The sequence below is a fragment of the Dipodomys ordii genome, unplaced genomic scaffold, assembly GCF_000151885.1.
Source record: "Dipodomys ordii isolate 6190 unplaced genomic scaffold, Dord_2.0 Scaffold10, whole genome shotgun sequence".
Classification (NCBI taxonomy): Eukaryota; Metazoa; Chordata; class Mammalia; order Rodentia; family Heteromyidae; genus Dipodomys; species Dipodomys ordii.
The window spans coordinates 7,611,295-7,632,672 of NW_012267226.1; the positions used below are offsets into that span (position 1 = coordinate 7,611,295).

Below are 21,378 nucleotides of genomic sequence, written 5' to 3' on the forward strand. Positions count from 1 at the left end.
TTTTATGCATGCACTAGGGCTTGAACTCAGGATTAGAAGTGCTTTCCTTTAAGGTGTTTTTTTTTTTTCCTGAGGGCTAGCACTCTACCACTTGAACCACATCTCAATGTCTGGCTTTTGACAGAGTCTCATGGACTTCTTTGCCCAGGCTGGCTTTGAACTGTGATCCTCAGATCTCAGCCTCCAGGGTAGCTATGATTACAGGTGTGAGCCACAGGTTTCCAGTCAAAGCATTTTTTTTAACCACACAACATGTATGTACCTGTCACCCTAAACTAGGACACTCTTAATGATACTCTCCCCGGGTCCAGCTTGTTAGCTCCCATATCAGTTCTACTGTAGGAACATCATGGCTTCCAAGTTTTCCCACTGGGGCACAGGGAGAGATAGAGGCCTTGTGGTAAAAGTATAATTATCTTAGGACTGAGTCTGGAAAAGGAGTTGTTTAAATAGACCCTAAAGCCCAAGCTTAAAAACTGTAACTCCTTGTGGTGAAGCTTTATGTTTAACTTGGTAGTTTCTTTGATTCTTTGGATCTCCACAGGAAAGCAAGCATATGTACAAAATGTGGATATGCATAGGAAAACTTCCAGAGCAATCATTGGGACGAACTCATGGCCTTTGGCTGGGTCCATGGCCTGCTGCTAAAGAGCTTCAGGAATGCCCCATACTTGACCAACTTGGGCTTTTCATAGCCAGGCAGAGCCTGGGGAAGATTTCTGGAAAGGGTTAGGCAGGACTTGAAAAGGGTTTGGAGCTTGCTTTAGGAGATGTGGGGAACGTTTAAGGGTGAAGTATTTTGGTCTGGAAGGAAGTAGAGGCAGTTCTGCGATTATGTTAATTAATCTTGTTGTTATTGTCTAGAAGGAGAGACGACTGAAATGTGACCAGTTCTTGGTAACGAAGTGTCAACCTCTTATCACAGCCAGGAGAGAGGTCTATTTGGCTCTTCTGTGGTTTGGACTGTGGTTGTGTTTTTGTCTGTGTTCAGAGGAGATGACAAACAGGCCTTACTTTTCAGCCTCATCCATCATGATCAGAGTAGTCTCTTGTCTGATAAAATTGTTTGCCTTCAATAGGAGAAAAACAAATCATGCTCTGAGCACATCAGATCATCTTCCACAAGTCTGGGGCTTCTCTTCAGAGGGTGTATATTTCAGGTCATGTTCTAGCTAATGTCTACAAAAGAGAAATACAGCATTGCACCCAGGTACCATACCTCTGTTCAGAAGTACCAAGGATAATTCTCTCCCTCTATTCCATCTCCATCTTCCCATGACAAGGCTTCTGCTCTGATAAGCCCTCGAGGAAAAACACATTTGATATTTCCAGATCTTTCTGATCCACACTAAGGAAGTAAGCTCTGCAGCCCTCACACTTCATAGGCATGATATGTGGCCATCTTTGTTCTTGTCTCTTGGATGTAGGTCCTCCTTTGGTGGTGGTCCCCTCTGTGGGGTAGACTCAAGGGAGACCCGGGTTAGTGATCCTAATCACTTCATTTGGGAATCAATACATAAAAATGGCCATTGTTCATTATTTGGTGGCTGAGTTCTGGGAGTTTTATATGTGTCACATGTAAATCATACCATGACTTTTTTGGTGCCTATTAGTTAGCACTTCAACTCAGGGCCTAGCCACCACAATCCCCGAGCTTTATTGCTCAAGGCTAGCCCTCTGCCTTCAGCCACCATAGTTCACTTCCTACTTTTTGCTGGTTAATTGGAGATGAACATCTCACCTCATGAACTTTCCTGGCCTGGCTGGCTTTGAAACAGAATTCTCAGATCTCAACCTCCCAAATAGCTAAGATTATAGGTATGAGCCAGTGATGTCCAGCCTATGACTTTTGGAAGAACCTTACTAGAGCCATTTCACTGGTGGAGAAACTGAGGCTCAGAAAAATCTAAGTGACTTACTTAGAGCACCTGGCTGTGATCTAGGAGAGGCTCTGGAGGTCAAATCCATACCTGTGCTTATCTAAGATGGAGCTTGTCTGCTCCACAAAACTTGCCTATGGCTGTTCCTCATTCTGGGGACATTGCTCACAATGCACGGGGTTAATCAAATAATGCTGCTGTGACTGGCTAGCCCCAGAGATACTTACAGAACACAGTGTGACTATGAGGCCCAAGTCAGGGGAACTCATGGTTTCTTGGTTTTCGTTCCCAAGCTCCCTTCTCTGGTTGGAGCAAGGCATCTGGGCAGGTCTGTGCTGCCTTCACACCTACAGACAATTGCTCTTGGCTTCAAGCTCATGGGATACTCTTGCTCTATTTTTCCATGACATTCTTCAGTGCTTCTAGAAGAGGCATGGGAACTCAGATGCCTTTGCATATGCCCATGAGCCCAGGAAAGATGGTTTCTACCAGTCTTGCCAAGTTCTATCTAATAAGGAACCCAGGAGGACCCTAAGTGAGCTACCTGATAATACCGAAAATGTGAGAGAACTCCCTGGCATTCCCAAAGCAGAGGGAAATGTCACGTGCAGCTACTGTAGGCTCTGAGAATGGTACAGCCACTTCAGGGAGCTAGGCGACTTCATGTTTCTAGGGAAGCTGAAGGTTTGCAAATCTGGCTGGGCGTTGGTGGTTGGACAGTCAGAGATGATTTTCGTAGAAAACAGGAAGTGTTCTGCAGTTGCAGTTGGATGCATTTGTTTTAGCTCCTTAGCAAAGGTGTGTTGAGCAAGACAAGCTTGATGGCCAGCCTCTTTAGTGGCTACCCTAACACCTTGCCCTCAGACCTTCAAGTCAGCAAGTCTGCTGTATTGTAATCACTGAATCACATCTCTAAGAGGGACTTGTTTGCTTTTTAGTGCTGGTATGGGGGCTTGAACTCTGGCCTTTTGCTCTTGCTTGTCTTTTTTTTTTTTTAATCCATGGCTGGCTCTCTGGAAGGAACTTGAGAGCAGAGAATACTACCTGCATAGTGGTTGATACTTAGCAGGTGTTCAATAGAGTATATGCTCCATTATGTTGATTAAGACAGGACCCAAAGTCTCATGGAATGCATGGCTATGGAAGGTTCTCTAGGGGTATTTGATTCAGTTAACTCCTGGCCCACAACAAAGCAGTGAACATTCACCAAAACCTGAGGCTCATCTGCACTATGCTTGCTGAGGAGCTAGAGAAAAAAAAAATCATTCGACATTTGTGGTCAAGCTTCTATTTCCTACCTCTTACATAAATGTTTGTCTCTCCAAAAATGTCCTGATGGTCACTAAACTTGTGTAGAAGCTGCAAGAGGTTTAGCTAAAAGGTAGATGGTAGTAAAGGTTCTTTTCTTTTTTATATAATATAAATAAGCCTTCCTACTTCTAAATCAGAGGTGATACAGTTGATACAGTGCCTGTTGAGCAGCTGGGAGGAGATAGGAGAAGACTATGTGATAATTGCTGTAAGAAACCCCCCAGATCACAGGCACCACAGCCTCACACCTGTAATCTAGCTACTCTGGAGGCTGAGATCTGAGGATTACAATTCGGGTAGAAGCATCTGTAAGACTTTTATTTCCAATTCACCAGCCAAAGTCCAGAAAGAAAGGTGTAGCTCAACTCGTAGAGTGTCAGCCTGAGTGAAGAAAGCCAAACAAGAAGGCAAGCCCCTGTGTTTAAGCCCCAGAAGGGGCACAAGAAAAAAAAAAAGTAAACATGGGTGGGTGCCTGCAAAATATAGCCTTTGTGTCGAGGTTCTTCAAATTTTAGCAGTGAGTTTGAGCTATGGGCAAATGAAGAGGGTGTTACATGCAAATGAAGAGTGTATTTTCAGAGAGACAAGAAATTTAGGAAGAAAATATGTTTGTTTTCAAGGAAATAGTGTGTGTGTGTATATGTGTGTGTGTGTGAGAGAGAGAGAGAGAGAAAGAGAGAGAGAGAGAGAAAGAGAGAGAAAGGATCTTTAAACAGAAAAGACCTCAGTGCTACTTAACATTAGGAGTTATCTGGGTGTTCTGAACAAAGCCAGATTTTCATGTAGGTCTTTAATTGAAATGTAGTGAATAGAAAATGGCTGTCTGGGCTCTCTTTGCCTTTCCAGCCCAGAGTCACACCAAAGCCCTCTAGTGCTTTTAAGTTGTTGTCCTGGAACTTCCTTCAGCCTTATGTATTTGGCTTCCTTCTGTCCTTTCTTCTGAAGCCACATACACTTAAATATAGAGTGGTCACACAGGAACACACCTCCGAAATATCTCTACTGGAGCTGCGGTCATCAGCTGCTGAGCAAAACGAGAGCAAACTCCTTGCTTTGATATCCACATTGATTAGCTTATTGCTCGTCATTCAGCAAGTCTGTGTAACTCTGGCAATCTCCAGGCCTTGGCCTCCGTGTCATTGTTGTGCGCCTCAAAGCAGGGCACCGCTCCCACTGCTCCTATCATGCCATCACTCTGGGTTTGGCTGCTGTGGACTCATCTGCTATCCCCAACTTGCCCAAGAGCAGATTGGTGACAAGAATCATGCCCACAGGATTGGCTGTGAGATATCCCAGGCATTGGCTGTGTGATGTCCAGTACAATGCTGGTCCAGGGGCTAGCTAGTTTCAACATCATGACTGAATAATGACAAATAAGTGAACTAATATATTTCAACTGCATCCAGTTGGAATACCTTCCCAGAAGCTGGATCCACAGCTAGAAGGGATTTTGTAGAAATGTGGTCCTTTTAGCATTGGACAAACCACACAATGGTGTAACTGCTGATGTGTTTTGTTTCCTCATCCCTTGATGGTCAGCCTCTTGAGAACAGGAAATTTCTCCTTGAAATCGGACAGAAGACGCACACAATCCATGTGTGGGAAGTATCTAATAAGTCTATTTTCTGAGCAGAAGCTATTTACAGAACAAAAATGCCTAGGTACTAAAAGAAAAAGTGGCAATAATGCAATCCACTTGTGCTGCCAGACCACCAAGGATGCCTTGGTAAATATTAGCTAATGTGCAGCCCGATGCTTGCCATTAAGATTTACTGATCTCAATAGAAAGGAACCTTTTAAAAAAAAAAGCACACACACAAAACTGGGCATGTTATATAATCCAGACACCAGGGACAATCTCTAATCACCAAGAAAGTACACACTGGCTCTGTCTGTGGTCAGATTAAGTGCCATTGTCTAAGCAAGCTAGGGTATGTGTGATGATGTATCTGCTGTGAGAATGATAGGTTTGGTTGGTGGATGAATTTATCCTGTATCTTTGTTTCCTGTAAGTGAAATTTTTCTCACTTTTAGAACAAATAGATTAACACCTTTGGCTAATCCAATACATGTACAACTTTAGTAAAGGTCAGTTTTCCCAGAATAAAAACAACAATAAAGGCTGTCTTTACTGTCTTAGTTTCTTACATAACAATGGCCATTTGTTGAGGAGAGATTAACTTGGTTATTTGGTTTCTTCCTGGTGTGATCTAACTAACAACTATGTCTCTCCATCCACCTGTATTTTTGTGAATTCTTGGAGAACTCATTATCTTGGTGTGTGTCAGAGAAATGGCAGGGAGATTGGTGATAACTAGTTTGTTTCTGGCCAAGTCATTTGGCACGACTTTGGAACAGCGAGAGAGCAAGAGAGCGTGGCAAAGGAGAACAGGGCAAAGCTGGCGTCCAATCTATATCTGCTCCTGGGGACCTTAGCTGGTGCTTTGTCATGTCTTAGCATGACGGTATTCAAGCCATGTGAGGTTTGAAAATATATATATACCCAGCTCAGAGCAGGGTCTGGGAGCTACCACTGGCTCTGGTGTGCACCACACCACTCCACTGTTGAATTAGTGTTTTTCAAGCTAATACCAATTAGCATCAATCCACTGGTTGAAGCCGGTGATAAATTTGGTCCAGCCTAAATGATACCATCAGGCTTCGACACAGCTCCTAATGCTGCTACGTCCTTGCTTTCGCCAGCCATGGATGCTTCAAGCGAGAGTGTGTTTAGGACGTTGGTAAGTTCAGACAATCTGGGAAAATATCGAAGGCATCTTTGTAAGGCTAGACATATACCGCTTTATTTTATGAAGGCAGTCGTGTGGAAACCCAGACTTCTCCAGGACAGATGTCAGGAAATTCCAGAAGGCTGAGGAGAAGGATGGCAGGGAAGAAAAGCTTAGAAACTGGTGTATTAGAGATCATCTGACAAAGAGAAGGAGGTTTACTCATGGTTCTGTGGGTAAATATGGGTTGCAGGAACATGATGGGAGGTGAGATCCACTCCATGGAAAGCCTTAGGGAGAGGATCAGTCCCCAGTGGGTGTGGGCCAGGCTAAGGGATGTCTGTGCAGGGTCCAGGAGGGCTGGAGGGAAGGAGCCCGTATCTCCCTCTTTGCATCTCCCCTGGAGCCATCCCTTCATCCCTTTGGAGACTTGAGGTTAATGAGAGCTGAGCAGTGCCCTGCGAATGTGTGCAAGGCAAGGCTGTGGCTCTCCTATGCTCAGAGCAAATCACCATACCTGTGATTTTCTCTCTACCACTTCTACTGACCATTGGCTTCCTGTATTTTTATCTGGGTCAAAGCCATGAAGGAGACACTGGAACACTGGAATATCACTTTTGGTTTACAAGCTATCACTTCAGTGGGTTTCACTTCCTGGTTTTTATGACCAAATACCTTTTTTTTTTTTAAAGAGGGGGATTTTGAAATCTATTTAAAAAACCTATTTGCATTGGATGAAAAAAAAATACCACAAAGATATTGCTAACCCTAGTGGACACACCTTTGAATTTCTTTGGCCTAGGACGAGATGTGGTCTGATGTTTATGACTCCTTGGTTTCACCAGCGGTGGCTGTTTAGGGGGAAATTCCCTTTACTATTTTTCTGTCAAACAGAAGTCACAAAAGAAACCATTGAACAGATTTTGGTTTGTGTGTGTGTGTGTGTGTGTGTGTGTGTGTGTGTGTGCTGATACGAGGGCTTGAACACAGGGATTTTTTTGCTCAAGGCCAGTGCCTATTACTTGCCCCATAGCTCTGCTTCTGGATTTTTGATGATTAATTGGAGATCAGAGTCTCATGGATTTTCCTTCCCTGGGCTGTCTTTGAACTGTGATCCTCAGATCTCAGCCTCTTGTATAGCTACAATTGCAGACAATACTCAGCTTCAGAGTGTGTTGTGAAGATCTGAATTCCTTCAGATCCTTCCTGCATAGGCTGATGGAATAAACAGTGAGCACTCATAGACTACGTGGGCAGCTTGGATCTAGGAATGAATGGAACATGTGTCTGCATTTATTAAGTTCAGTTTAAGTCAGTGCTCACTCATTCTGTAGCTCAGAAGCAGTGAGGGAAAGATGGAGTTAATGATGGCGAGTCTCAAACTGTTCCTTTCGAAAAATCTTAGCACACAGTGTGTGTGTGGGAAAAGTCCAGAAACAGGCTTGTAGGCCCACAGAGAAAGTTGGAGCTTTATTCTAAATACTACCAACTTTTTTTGGTGCCAATACTGGGACACCAAATATTGAGACTCTTGAACTCGGAACCTCCTGCTCTCACTTGAGTTGCTTTCTAGGTTGGTGCCTGACCACTGGAACCAGACCTCCAGTATGGCTTTTGCTGGATATTTTGGAGATTGAGTCTCACAGACTTCACTGCCTAGGCTTGCTTGAAACCTTCAGATTTGTGCTTTCTGAGTAGCTAAGAGATGCGAACCAACAGTGCCGGGTACAAAAAGGATTTTCACCACTATTGGGCTTGTCTTAGGAAAATGTTTTAAACCATTTAAAACACTTAGGAAAGTGTTTTAGGAAAATCAAGCTTTAGAAGAGGAAAGTTGACTGTGAGAGGTGCTGCAGCAGATATCTTCTTGAGGTAGAGACAGGAAGCTGTATGTTCTAGCTCTCTTGTTGCTGGTTTGCTCCATGACTTTGGATGCCATGTAAACTTTCTGAGTCTTGCTTCCTTCATTTTGACAAATGACCAAACTGAATGGAGTCAGAAGGTCTAATGATATATGAGTATCAGTAGCAGGACACCAAACATTTCAGGTAGTATGACTCTTCCTTCCTCCCACCCTTTCTTCTTTCCCTCCTACCTTGTGTGTGTGTGTGTGTGTGTGTGTGTGTGTGTGTGTGTGTGTGTGTGTGTGTGTTTGCGCGCGCGCCAGTCTTCATACTTGAACTTAGAACCTGGGTACTGTCCCTAGGCTTGTTTTGCTCAAGGTTAGCACTCTTCCACTTGAGCCACAGCTCCGCTTCCAGCTTTTTGTGGGTCCTTAATCAGAGATAAGAATCCCACCTGCCTTCCTGCTACTGCTGAGATCCTCAGATCTCAGCCTCTGGCACAGCCAGGATTATAGACATCAGTCATCAGTGCCTAACAGAATGTTCCTTTTTTAAGTTATTATACATATACATACATATATATATATATATATGTTGTATGGATTTTGAACTCAGGGCATTGTACTTGCCAGCCAGGCACTCTTGAGCTATGTCCTCTTACCCTTTTTGTTTTAGGTTAGTTTTTAGAGAGTGTTTCCACTTTTTTGCCTGGGGCTGACTGCAGGCCAAGATCCTTCTACCTATCCTCCTGAGTAGCTAGGATTATAGATATGCATCACCATTCCTAGCTTATACTCTGAGATAGAGTCCCACTAACACTTTACCTGGGCTGGTCCCCAACTGTAACTCTCTTGTCTGTGCTCTGAAGTAGCTGGGATTACAAGCATACGCCACTGTGCCCAACAGCTACTTATTTTTATATGTCACAAAAATATAAACAGTACTTCAACTTACAATTTAATGATTACTGCTAAGCAGAAGACTAAAAATTTCAAGGGAAGGAGATTTGAATAACAATATCAAATAAAGTCCAGATCGTAACTAGCTATCATTAACATTTTTTCAGGTTCCCTGTGACGACTGAAATCAGGAAATTCTTGGCTATATCATTTTTTAGTTTCCTTCAATTCACATCTTTGTCATAAATTTTACATTGAAGGAATGTGGTCACCCAGTGGAAAGTTCTTACTGAGAATAGTGTGGCGGTAGCCATTTGTAAGTCTGAATTCTGGATGGTCTGTTCATATATAGGTAGCTATGTCTATTACTTAGCTCTCTACTGCTATGGACAAAAATCTTATTTTCTTTTCCTCTGCTGTGTTTGCAGATCAGGATGTTCAAACATCTTCGGAAATGGTTTGTTGCTCACTGTTTTGGGCATTCTCGGCAAAGAACACGACTTGTTTCCAAAGATGGAAGGTGTAACATAGAATTTGGTAATGTGGATGCACAGTCCAGGTTCATATTCTTTGTAGACATCTGGACGACAGTGCTTGAGCTCAAATGGAGATACAAAATGACCGTGTTCATCACAGCCTTCCTGGGGAGTTGGTTCCTCTTTGGTCTACTGTGGTATGTGGTAGCCTATGTCCACAAAGATCTCCCAGAGTTCCATCCTGCTGACAATCACACTCCTTGCGTGGAGAATATTAATGGCATGACCTCAGCCTTTCTGTTTTCTCTGGAAACCCAAGTGACCATAGGGTATGGATTCAGGTGTGTGACAGAACAATGTGCCACTGCCATCTTTCTGCTTATTTTCCAGTCTATTCTTGGGGTCATTATCAATTCTTTCATGTGTGGCGCCATCTTAGCCAAGATCTCCAGACCCAAAAAACGTGCCAAGGCCATTACATTCAGCAAACATGCAGTGATCAGCAAGCGGGGTGGCAAACTCTGCCTTTTAATCCGAGTGGCCAATCTTAGGAAGAGCCTTCTTATTGGCAGCCACATTTATGGAAAGCTCCTGAAGACCACAGTCACTCCTGAAGGAGAGACCATCATTTTGGACCAGACCAACATCAACTTCGTAGTCGATGCTGGCAATGAAAATTTATTCTTCATCTCCCCACTGACAATCTACCACATCATTGACCACAACAGCCCTTTCTTCCACATGGCAGCAGAAACCCTTTCCCAGCAAGACTTTGAATTAGTGGTATTTTTAGATGGCACCGTGGAATCAACCAGTGCTACTTGCCAAGTCCGCACATCCTATGTCCCAGAGGAGGTGCTCTGGGGCTACCGTTTTGTTCCAATAGTCTCTAAGACCAAGGAAGGGAAATACCGAGTCGACTTCCATAACTTTAGCAAGACAGTAGAAGTGGAGACTCCCCACTGTGCTATGTGTCTTTACAATGAGAAAGATGCCAGAGCCAGGATGAAGAGAGGCTATGACAATCCCAACTTCATCTTAGCAGAAGTTGATGAAACCGACGACACTAAAATGTAGCAGTGGGTTTTTGAACAGGAGGAAATCTTCAGGTATGTTAGGGGACAGAAGCATTAAGAATCAGTCAGCAGTTGGAGAGTCTGAAAGTAGAACAAGAACTGGCTATGACTACTGCTACAATGACCTTCAAACCATGATCCTACAAGACACAGAGGCCTGCCGTGTTAGAGCATGTGATGCTTTCATGTGAAACTGCAAATGGGAGCCAGAGGAGCCCACCAGGAATCTTGAATATGATTATTTGAGACTCTTTAATGTTGATGGGGGGATAGATAAAAATCATCCACCATCTACCTCATGGACAGACTAAAGGAGATACTTTTTGTAGCGGCTTCTTGAAGGATTTTGAAGCTTTAGATAGGATCAGAAGGCAACTTTAATTTGGCTTTTGATTCTACGTATAAGAAAATTGTTCCTTTCATTTTAATGCTGACTTCTATCAACAAAGAAAACAACTCCTGACTTAGGGGAGGTGAACGAATCCATTGATGGCAATTGGAGATGGTTACACAGAGAATGGTTGAAACTCTGACTTTCTCCAGCTCTGGTGTTTGGAGCACTCACTGGAGTCTCCGTCATGTGGAGAGAAGGGGAAAGAGAAGACCCAGCCCAGTCATCCTGCACCATTCCATACACACGGTGGAGAGGAATCACATGACTGGAACTTGTTTTGTGGCCTGTTCAAATGCTGTGGCCTACACTGGGCTTTGGTCCAAATGATCCCACATGGTACATTTAGACAGAGGCTGAATCTTACACTGTAGAATCTCAATGAGGAAGTGGCGCCATGGCTCACCTTGAGCTGAAAGCCGAGGTACAGCATCCAGGCCCAGAGTTCAAGCCTCACGGATGGAATCTCAGTGAACATCTTCCTGCAAGGCAAGAATGCTTGAATTGAACAGGATAGTGATAGTTCCTTCAATTTGCAACAGATGAACTAATGCACTACTAATCTGTTAAAAGAGTACTTATTCCTTGTTCTTCCAAGATGGTGATGGGGACTGTGAAATGCAGTCAACCTGGGGGAGGGATGCAATGATAACCTGGTGTTTCTTTGCCTAGAGCTTGTACTGAAATCCTATGTCTGAAAGAAAAGTAGAAAATACAGAGGAGTTGGATATGGTCTCACAGGACTTTGTTAGATATTCCTGTGAGAGCCAAAGCCACATCTTTTTATAAGGAACCAACTTAATGGACTTTTAGGGAAGGTTTGGATGTGAATGTCCTGTTCATTTCCCTACCTGTATTATTTTCAACATATTCTCAAAAAATGGAACTCTAAGCTGTTTAGGAATTTTAAAAAGATATGTTCAATGTGTTAATAAAGTTCTAAAACTTTATGCACTTTCCAAAAGTGTCATTAATTGTGCATTAATCAACAAGGCAAGTGGGGAAAATATTCCTACTGAGGGTGGACTTTCTCCTGGAAGAGCAAGACCTGTGGGGAGGAGGGAAATAGGACACATTCGTTGTCTGAATCCCCCCTCAAGAGGAAGTGAGGTAGATTGAAGACACACCCCTTCCGGTCTAGTTCCATCAAATCTCCCCAGTATGAATCTTGGCAGCAACAGAGGGAACACAGGCCATTGTTGGTAGGGATGGCTTTGTTTTTCCAGGACTGGACTGGTTTTGTTCAGATGCATCTGCACATTCTTGTCCTTCTGACCTCGACCTGGGAGCTATGATGGGATTAGGAGTTCATATCTTGTCAGTAGCTGTCATGGTAGGTATGCAGAGGCCACATGGAAGACGAATCTGTGGCTGTAAGCGCTTAGGAACCACAACTTAATTTGCTGACAAGGCCAAAAGGAATCAACATTGCAAGCTTCAGGGAGCTGGAATTCTCTGTTGGCTGGTTGTCATGAGGCTTTATTACTCTGTAGCCCTTTATGAACTGGTGGAAAAATGAATTCACTCAAGCCAGGCACATCAGTGTCACTGCTCTGGTCTGTCTTGCTCAATGGCAGTGAAATGCTGAGGACTAATCCATTTCTTTTGTTAAGGAGACAAGGAGAATCTTTCTGATCAGTATATTTCTGAGTTATTCCCATGACAAATATTCCTTCTTTAAGATCAAGGACACTTGACACTGGTGGCTAACACCTGTAATCCTAAATACTCACAAGGCTGAAATCTGAGGATTGCAGTTCTAACCCAGCCCAGGCAGGAAAGACCATGAGATTCCTATCTCCAAGTAATCACACACACATAAAAAAAGCTGGAAGTGGCGCTATGGCTCTAGTGGTAGAGTACCAGCCTTGAGCAAAAGGAACCCAGAGACAGTGCTCAGGGCCAGAGTTCAAGCTTCAGGACCAGCAAAATAATAATAATAATAATATCAAGGTACTTTCATACTTGTTTGCTCATTCTCTCTCTCTCTCTCTCTCTTTCTCTCTTCCCCCCTCCTCAACTTTGTGCTGGTACTTGACCTTGAACTCAGGGCCTCTCACTCTTCATTCAGCTGTTTTTGCTTAGGGCTGGCTCTACCACTTGAGGTACACCTCTAGCCTCACATTTTGCTAGTTAGTTGGAGATGGAGTTTCTTGGAACTGTCTGCCCAAGCTGACCTTAATTCTCTGTTTTTAGTCTCCAGAGGTAGGATTACACATATAAGCCACTGCCTCTGGTGTCCAGTTGGAGTCTCCTCTTTAATACAAATTCCCATCAAAGCTCTGGCACCCATGAACATACCTTCACCAAGGCCCTTTAAGAAATGGATCTTGGGGCTGGCAACTTGAGATAGTTCTCAGGGATAGTTAGACCCTCACCTCCCTGATAGAGCCATTGGGCATTTGAAGAGCTGGGGAAAATAGGGCTCAGGAACTCCATGAATGAAGAAAATGGGAGGCCCGGAGCACAGCAGTGGGCCAGCTTGCCTATAGATGAGTGCCGGTGTGAAGGGGAGCTTTTTATTCCAGTGCAGAAACATTTCCCCAGTTGGCTCTAAACCATCAGTATTCTGTTCTACTTCCTGAAGCGTGTCTATATTTCAAAAAACTGCACCCCATGATGTACTATTGTACTAAAGTTTTCCTGCGTACAGATGCCCCTTCATTTCTCTGTTGTCATGGGACTTTTGACTTGGAAAGTCTGACCTTCCAGGATTTAAGGGATGCCATCTTTCATAAGGGTAGGAGGGGGAAAATTCATCTCTAAGTGGCCAAGTCAAAGAAATCAGATGATCAATGTGGAGTGACTGTTTAAACCTCTAAAAGGTATGCACGACACCGAATCGAACCTTAAGGAAAAACTTCCCAAGTGGATGACAGGTTTGGTGTGAAAGAATTCTCTCTGGAGGTGTGTCTTAAATCGAGAGATGGGTGTCCAACAGGATGCTCCTGCAGGGGGACTCTTCCCCTGTCTAGAACAAACAGAGGAAACCTCTGATGGAAAGAAGGCAAATGAACTCTTGGACCCGCCCCTGGGCCGTTACTGTCTGCCATTACAGGAAGTATGTGTCAATCAAAGCTTGACAGGAGAGATAGAGCATTTTATTTTGGAAGCCAGAAGTTTAAGAACAATGACTGGAATTTCCTCTTTCTGTCCAGTAAGGGCTGTTTGTCATTGGGGAGATAAAAGTCCAAGGGTAGGGAATAAAGGTTATCGGGAACTGTGCAACCCAGAGCCATGGGGGTTGGGGGGGTGCAGGCATGGTGGGAGGAGGGGTTATGGAGGAAATCTATTTCAATGCTTGTCATTAAGTTACCATTAAAAGAACATTCAGTTAGGAATTCAAAAATAATTTAATCTCCCCAACCAGATGCACCCAGCTGGACTCTTTGGAGCTGAGCCTGGGGGTAAATTGGACACACTCTGCAAGGGCTAGAAACTTGGTGTATATCTCTCCCTCCATCCAGTACATCCCTGTCTGTGGAATGTTCTAGAAGACACAAGTATCTTTCACACTGGTGAGAAACTCCAACACTTGTGCTGTGGTAGAAGAAGAATAGCATAGGGACATTCACTAAGTTATCACATGCCTTTGGTTCACTGTTAGCATTCTGCGTACATTTCCTCTCTTAATGGGCACAATAATCCTATGATGTCAGTATTATTTTCACACCCATTTTTCAAGTGAGACAAGTGGAATGGGGAATTGTCCAGGGTCATATGCTAGTAAAAGGCAGGGTAGGCACTCAAAATCCATCAAGTAAGCTTTGGAAGACCATTCGTTAAAAGTCACCAGAGTCACAGTCTCAGAGACTTGCTAGGGCTGTCCTGGAACCCAGGAGGGTACATGTTCATGGCCGTGTTTATACTGTGGGAGTGCTTAGTACTTAACACAGGTGAGAGCCCTGTCTAGGACTTAACAAGCACCTGGGGATTGCCTGTTCTAGGAAAAGGCAGTGCTTTTCCAGTGTTTCTGCCCAGTGGGGCTTCAGAGGTATCATGGGCAGGGTTTGTACACAACCAATACTAATAACACAAATGGGGATTTATATAAAATAGGTATATGGATATGGATATATGTGATTTTCTTTCTATATATACACTGTATATAATTATATATAATTAAAAACTGTACATATATTTTATTTCAATCTCCAAGGTAGAAACAGGTAAGCACTACTATAAGCAGTGGAGAAATGGAGTCTGTTCTCTTTGGAGAGTAAGATTCTCCATTCACCTCTGTATTCCTATCACTGATACACTCAGATAGGCAATAAACAGTTTTTGAATGAATGAACAAGGAATAACTGATTTGCTCAAGGACTATGTGGCTTAGTAGATTTGAACCTATATCTAGTCCAGGAACTTTTGAGCAAGTTGTATCATTTACTTGAGAACTCAACTTCATGGAGCTTCAGTTTCCTTACATATGAAATGGGAGACGATTTAAGGGGAATAAAAGATGTCAGATCTATTGGCAGAAAGTAAATGGTGCTGTGAGCCAGTGGTTCGTTCATTCCTGTAATCCCAGCTATTTAGGAAGCTGAGATCTGAGGATCATGGTTCCAAGCCAGACTCATACCTCCAATTAACCACCAGAAAACTGGAAGTGGAGTTGTGGCTCAAGTGTTAGAGCGCTAGCTTTGACCATGAGAGCTTAGGGACAGCGCCTAGGCCCAGCGTTCAAGCCCCAGAGCTGACAAAAAAGAAAGAAAAGAAAACAAAAGAGGAAGGGGGGAGGGAGAGAGGGAGGAAGGGAAGGAAGGAAGGTTGGAAGGAAGGAAGGAAGAAAGGAAAGAAGGAAGGAAGGAAGAAGGAAGGAAAGACAAGAAAATAAATGGTGACTTGCTAACCCAGCAGGAGTGATGGAGTGGTATCCTGGTACCAGGGCTGATCATACCCACACCTGGGGCTTCGCTGGTGACTGGGGGGCTCTGACAGAGATCAGAGCAAGATCCTTGAAACAAATGACAACACCTCAGAGGCCCAACTCTATGACCGGGAAGAATCTGAGTGGAGGCCTGTTTCTTAGACTTCATTTCAACCCACAGAATCCTCATTTGGGACTTGCTGTGAGCTAGACTCTAGAAATGCCATAATAAGGAAGTAGAGGTCCTGCCCACTGCTGCAAATGACCCTATGATTTTAAGAGCTTCTGTCTACAAAATAACCAGCAAAATGCTGGTGAAAGTGGCTCAGGTCTGTAATCCTAGCTACTCAGGAGGCTAAGATCTGAGGATCAAGGTTCAAAGCCAGCACAAGCAGGAAAGTCTGTGAAGCCCTTATCTCCAATTAAATATCAAAAAGTCAGAAGTGGAGTTGTGGCTTAAGTGGTAGAGCACTAGCCTTGAGAAAAAAATGCTTGGGGATACCAAGTTCAAGTCACAGGACCAGCACACATACACACACACATAAACCCAACAGCATAAAAGAAGGGCTGAAGGTATGGCTCAAGTGGTAGTCTAGCAAACTTGAGGCCCTGAATTCAAACCTTAATGCCACAAAATCAACTATGTTACACTATTGTTAACAATAAGATTATGGATTATAATTCTTAGTTACCTGAGATTTAAACATTGTTAATATATTCTTCCAGGGTTTAAAGATGTATTAATAACTTATCATTACTATATTCAAGATTGAAGATATCTTCAACAAGATACTATACCAGTTTAATAGAATTAGGTTCATTTGCTTCACTTCCTTTCCAATTTTTAGATGGTTGATTATTTCTTTTCATTTTGACTTCTTCTATGTGACACCGGGAATCAAAACTAGGTCCTTATGCCTGTTAGCTAAGGGCTCTGCCTCTGAGTCATACCTGAATCCTAACCATTTCATTATGCAAAAGTTGATATGATTTCAAAGTCACAGAATGGGCTTTAGAAAAGACACTTCTGGTCCTATGCTCTGTGTCTGTTCCCTTCTCCTATGTAAAGGTAAGCATTCTTATCAGGTTTATCATTCTGCTATTTGTTACATGTTCTCAGATCTGAGGATCAGTTTGAAACCAGCCCAGGCAGGAAAGCCTGCGAGTCTCTTATCTCCACTCAAGCACCGAAAAAGCCAGAACTGGAGCTGTGACTCAAGTGGTGGAGCACAGAAGCTTAGGGACAATGGCCAGACCCTGAGTTCAAGTCCCAGGACTGGCACAAAAGAAAAAAATAAGTGTCAAGGAGCTGGATGCCAGAGGCTCATAACTTTAGTTTTAGCTACTTGGAAGACTGAAATCTGGAGGGTGGAGGTCAACCTGGGAGGAAAAGTCCACGAGACTCCATTTCTAATTAACCAGCAAAATGGGAGACTGGAGGTGGGGCTTAAATGGTAAAACACCAGCCATGAGCCAGAAAGCCAATGGACAGTGTGAGGCTCTGAATTCATGCCCAGTACTGTCATGCACACACACACACACACACACACACACACACACACACACACAGCAAGCGTATTGGGCAAGTTCAAACCCTAGTGCTAGTACTACCAACAAAAAGTACTGAGGAAGACAGAGTCTCAGAATGTTTCTTGGTAGAGGTACCAGTTGATCTAGGGTCAATGTGTGAGGGAGGAGGTAACATTTGAAAGGTGAAAGTAGAAAGGTATACCCATCAGGCAAGCACATATCCAAGACCATCACAGAAGCACTGCAGTATAACCTGGCATGGAATTATGGGAAAAGAATATGAGGCCATTTTCCCTGGCCACATGTAAGAGGGATAGAGAGGCACAAGATCTGAAACGTGTGAAGGTTTGGAGTTAAGATGGATGGAAGATTGAGTCCAAGTTCAGGTAGCAAACTACCACAGCCCTTCAAGAGGTGAGGACATGATCGAGTAAGTATTGTAGGAATACATGTTTGATATTGGCACGAAAAATAGACCAGAGAAGGAAACAAAGGCAGAATCTAGTTGTGAAGGGAGGTAAGGGAAAGGGAGGAGAGGGAAATTGAGGCTTAGAGGCCATGTGACTTTCTAAGTTCGTGTAGTTTTGGAGGGAGAAGGAAGGCAGTGGTGGAGTACACGTTTTCTCTCTTCTAGTTAACTCCCCATAAATACCATTTCTGAAGTTACTAAGGCTGAAGGAAAGCTCACCCGGTAAGTTAAGAGGCAGGAAAGCAGTTGACTCTGAAGAATGGAGATGACATGCCACCCCTAAACTATTTCCATAGGAAAATCAGAGGCCACACACATCCACCTTTGTAATTGGCACGCAAAGAGCAAATAGGAGCCTTTGCCCAGGTAAGAGTTTTGGCCTACACTTTATACTTTCTGACTGTTTTATATCTGCATCCAGCAAGGAAAGCCTTTACAGATCAGTGTCAGTTCTATTACAGGCTGAGCACTTGTTTTAAGAGATGTGATAAAGGCTGGGAATGTGGCTTACATGGTAGAGTGCTTGCCTAGCATGCATGAGGCCCTGGGTTCAATTCCTCAGTACCACATAAGCAGAAAAAGGTAGAAGTGCTGTGGCTCACATGGTAGAGTGCTAGCCTTGAGCAAAAGAAGCTCAGAGACAGCGCCCAGTCCCTGAGTTTAGACCCAAGGACTGGCTAAGAGAGAGACAGAGACAGAGAGCTGTGTTAAGAAAGGAGGAACATATGACCTTTGTGAAACACTGACTTGGTTCAGTTCTAGATGGAGAATGGGGATAAACATGGCACTAGCAGTAAGTTGTTCACTATGCAAAGAGTGCTAGCACCAAAACCCAGGTCAGTAAAAGAAGTGTTTGATGCCACTGGATGGGGATTTTAAAACAGCTATTGAAATACGCATGTTTTAAACCTGGGCTGCTGCACCAGAGGAGTAGCCTGCCTTGGTTAGACATTCCTGTGTACGGAGCCATGAACATCTCATTTTGTGCCTGCGTATCTAGAACGGAACACCTCAGCACACAGATGACTGTATGCTTATTTCATTGTAGCTGTTTTCATCGGCAGCTTTTGCAGCTTAGAAATAATGTGAAGGGCCCTTAGAAAAAATCAGTGGCATAAGGCCAATTTTCTTACTTACAGCAGATAAACTTCTAGACATGTGACTATTCACAATCTAATTGTAGCTGAAGATAAAGAAAATCTCTTAAGTTTGGTCCTTCTCTACAGCTCAAATTGAAAACTAAAAGCATCCAGCCTGCTTTTCTGTTGCCCCTGAAGGCTTCAGAAAGAATCTTGTTCTTTCTACCTGGACTCATTCTTAAGAAAAATTCATGTTAAAAATCTGGTTATAGCCTGGCACTGGTAGCTCACGCCTGTAATCCTAGCTACTCAGGCATCTGAGATCTAAGGATCACTGTTCAAAGCCACCCCGGGCAGGAAACTCTGTGAGATTCTTTTCTCCAATAAACAAACACGCAGAAAACCAGAATTGGCGCTGTACCTCAAGTGATAGAGTGCTTGCTTTGAGCTGAAGCGCTGAGGGACAGCGCTCAGGCCCAGAGTTCAAGCCCCACGACCGACAAAAATAAATAAAATAAAAATCTGGTCATTAATGTCCATGTGATCAGTGGGGTCAGGTGAACTTATTGTAGTTGTAACCAAGTAAAACAGATTTCTCCCGGTGGCTTGAACAGTAAGAATAGTGTTACAAGTCAGATGCTTCTAGTTTCTCCTATTTGTTTTCAAGACCCTTGGGGTTTTTTATTTTTTGTTGCTTGTTTGTTTTACCCTAAGCCAGGGACATCAGCTTTGGGAAGTGTGGTACAGTCTGCAAGAGCCTCCACTTGATGCTTGAAGTCCAGCCACAGCAATAGTGTAGATGACCCCATCACCAGCACTGGTGCAGAGCAGGGACTGCTGGTTTTAGCACACGGACAGCTGCATTGTCTTCCATGGCCGCTTCCATCACACAGTAGGAGCATCACTCACTGCTTCAGGGTTCTAATCTGTCTTCTTATGGCTCCATTTCAGTAAGATACCCTGTCATTTTAACGCAGACTATTTTTCCTTAAGTGACTTAAGTTTGAAAGGCTTGTTTTCTATAGCAGATTAGCCATACCGTCTTGTATTCCCTTCTCTTTAGTGTGGTTTGAGGGTGCAGCTTAATTTGTTAGACTTTGGCAGTCCGCTCAGTTCTTACACCGAAGTGTGCACGTCTTCGTGTGGTAAGTGCTCAGCTGTCAAGAATCTCCACCGACGCCGCTGCCCCTCCTTCAGAGTGTCTAGAACAGTGCTGGGCGTTGTCACTTTTGCTACCTTGATAATAGCATTGGGCTATCATGTTATAACATTGAAATACATCAATTTATTAAAAAAATACTTTCATAAGAAAAAAAGAGTTTTGGCCTAGGTGAGAAGCTTTGCGTAGGTGATCACAGCAATGACTTCATGAATGTTGATCAAGTGAAAGGAGGCGATTCATTAATTCCCTGACTTTTGGGGGTCACCAGCAAAATTATTGTTATTATCATTTATTTTGGTGGTGCTGGGGTTTGAACTCAGGGTCTCACGCTTGCTAAGCAAGCACTTTACCACATGAGCCACTCTACCAGTCCACAAAGTTATTTTCAGTTTCTTTAAAAGTAGTGGGTATAGATGACAATGATCCCCAGGACGTGTAGGACTTTGAAGTCAGATAAACTTGCTTTGAAGTCAGATGAACTTGCTTGAGCTTCAGCTTTCCCATTTGCTGGACATGCAAGTTCTTAGGCTTTCAAAACCATTTTCTCCCCAGTTTGGATAACAATAGAGTTGCTATAGCCTGGGCACTGGTAACTCAAGCCTATAATTCTAGCTACTTAGGAGGCTGAAATCTAAGGATTGATATTCGAAGCCAGTCCAGGCAGGAAAGTCAATGAGAATTTTTTATGAATGTACACACAGGTATTTTTTCCATGTTTTGGAGTTCATTTTGATAAATATTATTTATTGTTATTTTTGTTTTTTTTTTAATTTGTGCTGGCCCTAGGGCTTGACCTCGTAGGCTTGGGCACTGTCCCTGAGCTCCATTTTGCTCAAGCGCTAGAGCCACCATGCCACTTCTGGCTTTTTCTATGATTAACTGGAGATAAGAGTCTCATGGCTTTTTTTTTTTATCCACATTGGCTTTGAACAACACTCCTCAGATCTCAGCCTCCTGAGTAGCTAGGATTGTAGGCGTAAGCCACCGGCGCCCAGCTGATAAATATTATTTTATTTAACCAGAGGCACATAGTTACTGCATCTTCATGATCCTCCCCTAAGAGCATCCTCCTTTAGTCTCACTGTGTGTGAATGCCTAGAGTCCTGTATAATGTATCATGTCCCGGCAGCATGAGAATCTTATTTCCAATTAACCAGCAGAAAGCCAGGAGTAGAGTTGTGGCTCAAGTAATAGTGCACCCCAGTCCCAAGTTCAAGCTCTAGTATCAACACACACACACACACACACACACACACACACAAACACACACACACAGTTGCCCTAGGATGATAGTATGCAATAAAGTTTATTGAAACAGTATGAATAGCATCAGGTGCTGTAGAAGATAGAGACAATGAAGTTGAGATGAGAATTTCCAGAAGATATGCAAAGATGAGCAAGGCAGGGTGTAAGTGGTATGACCTGCACACTTGCCTCGGCTCTGAGCTTCTTATTCTAGGTCCTTTCCGTTGTCTTGATTAAATACCTAACCTTCCTCTCATTTCTGCTTTGGTTTCTGCTATGGTTTGCAGAAGCCTAGAGGCTCAGCAGTGACCAGGGACCCATGCAAACTCTGCTCCTTCCTGGTTATTTTATGAGGGGAAGAAGGTGGGGGAAACAGTCAATACTGAACCTCCTCCCACTCGAGAGTCTTCAAGATGC

General features: G+C 43.5%; 1 protein-coding gene across 3 annotated transcripts in view; it reads left to right on the top strand.

Annotated features, from left to right (window-relative positions):
* Positions 1-11,004, top strand: part of Kcnj1 (potassium channel, inwardly rectifying subfamily J, member 1) — a 31,808-nt gene extending 20,804 nt beyond the window's left edge. For 2 of the 3 annotated variants that reach the window (XM_013009818.1, XM_013009819.1), the window contains one exon: positions 9,092-11,004. In XM_013009818.1, the coding sequence (XP_012865272.1) occupies positions 9,092-10,216 (1,125 nt within the window). In that variant the 3' untranslated portion in view covers positions 10,217-11,004. Of the gene's footprint in view, positions 1-5,686; positions 5,933-9,091 lie in introns of those variants that run through there. The other variant, XM_013009817.1, reaches the window with a different exon arrangement.
* The last annotated feature ends 10,374 nt before the right edge of the window (positions 11,005-21,378 follow it).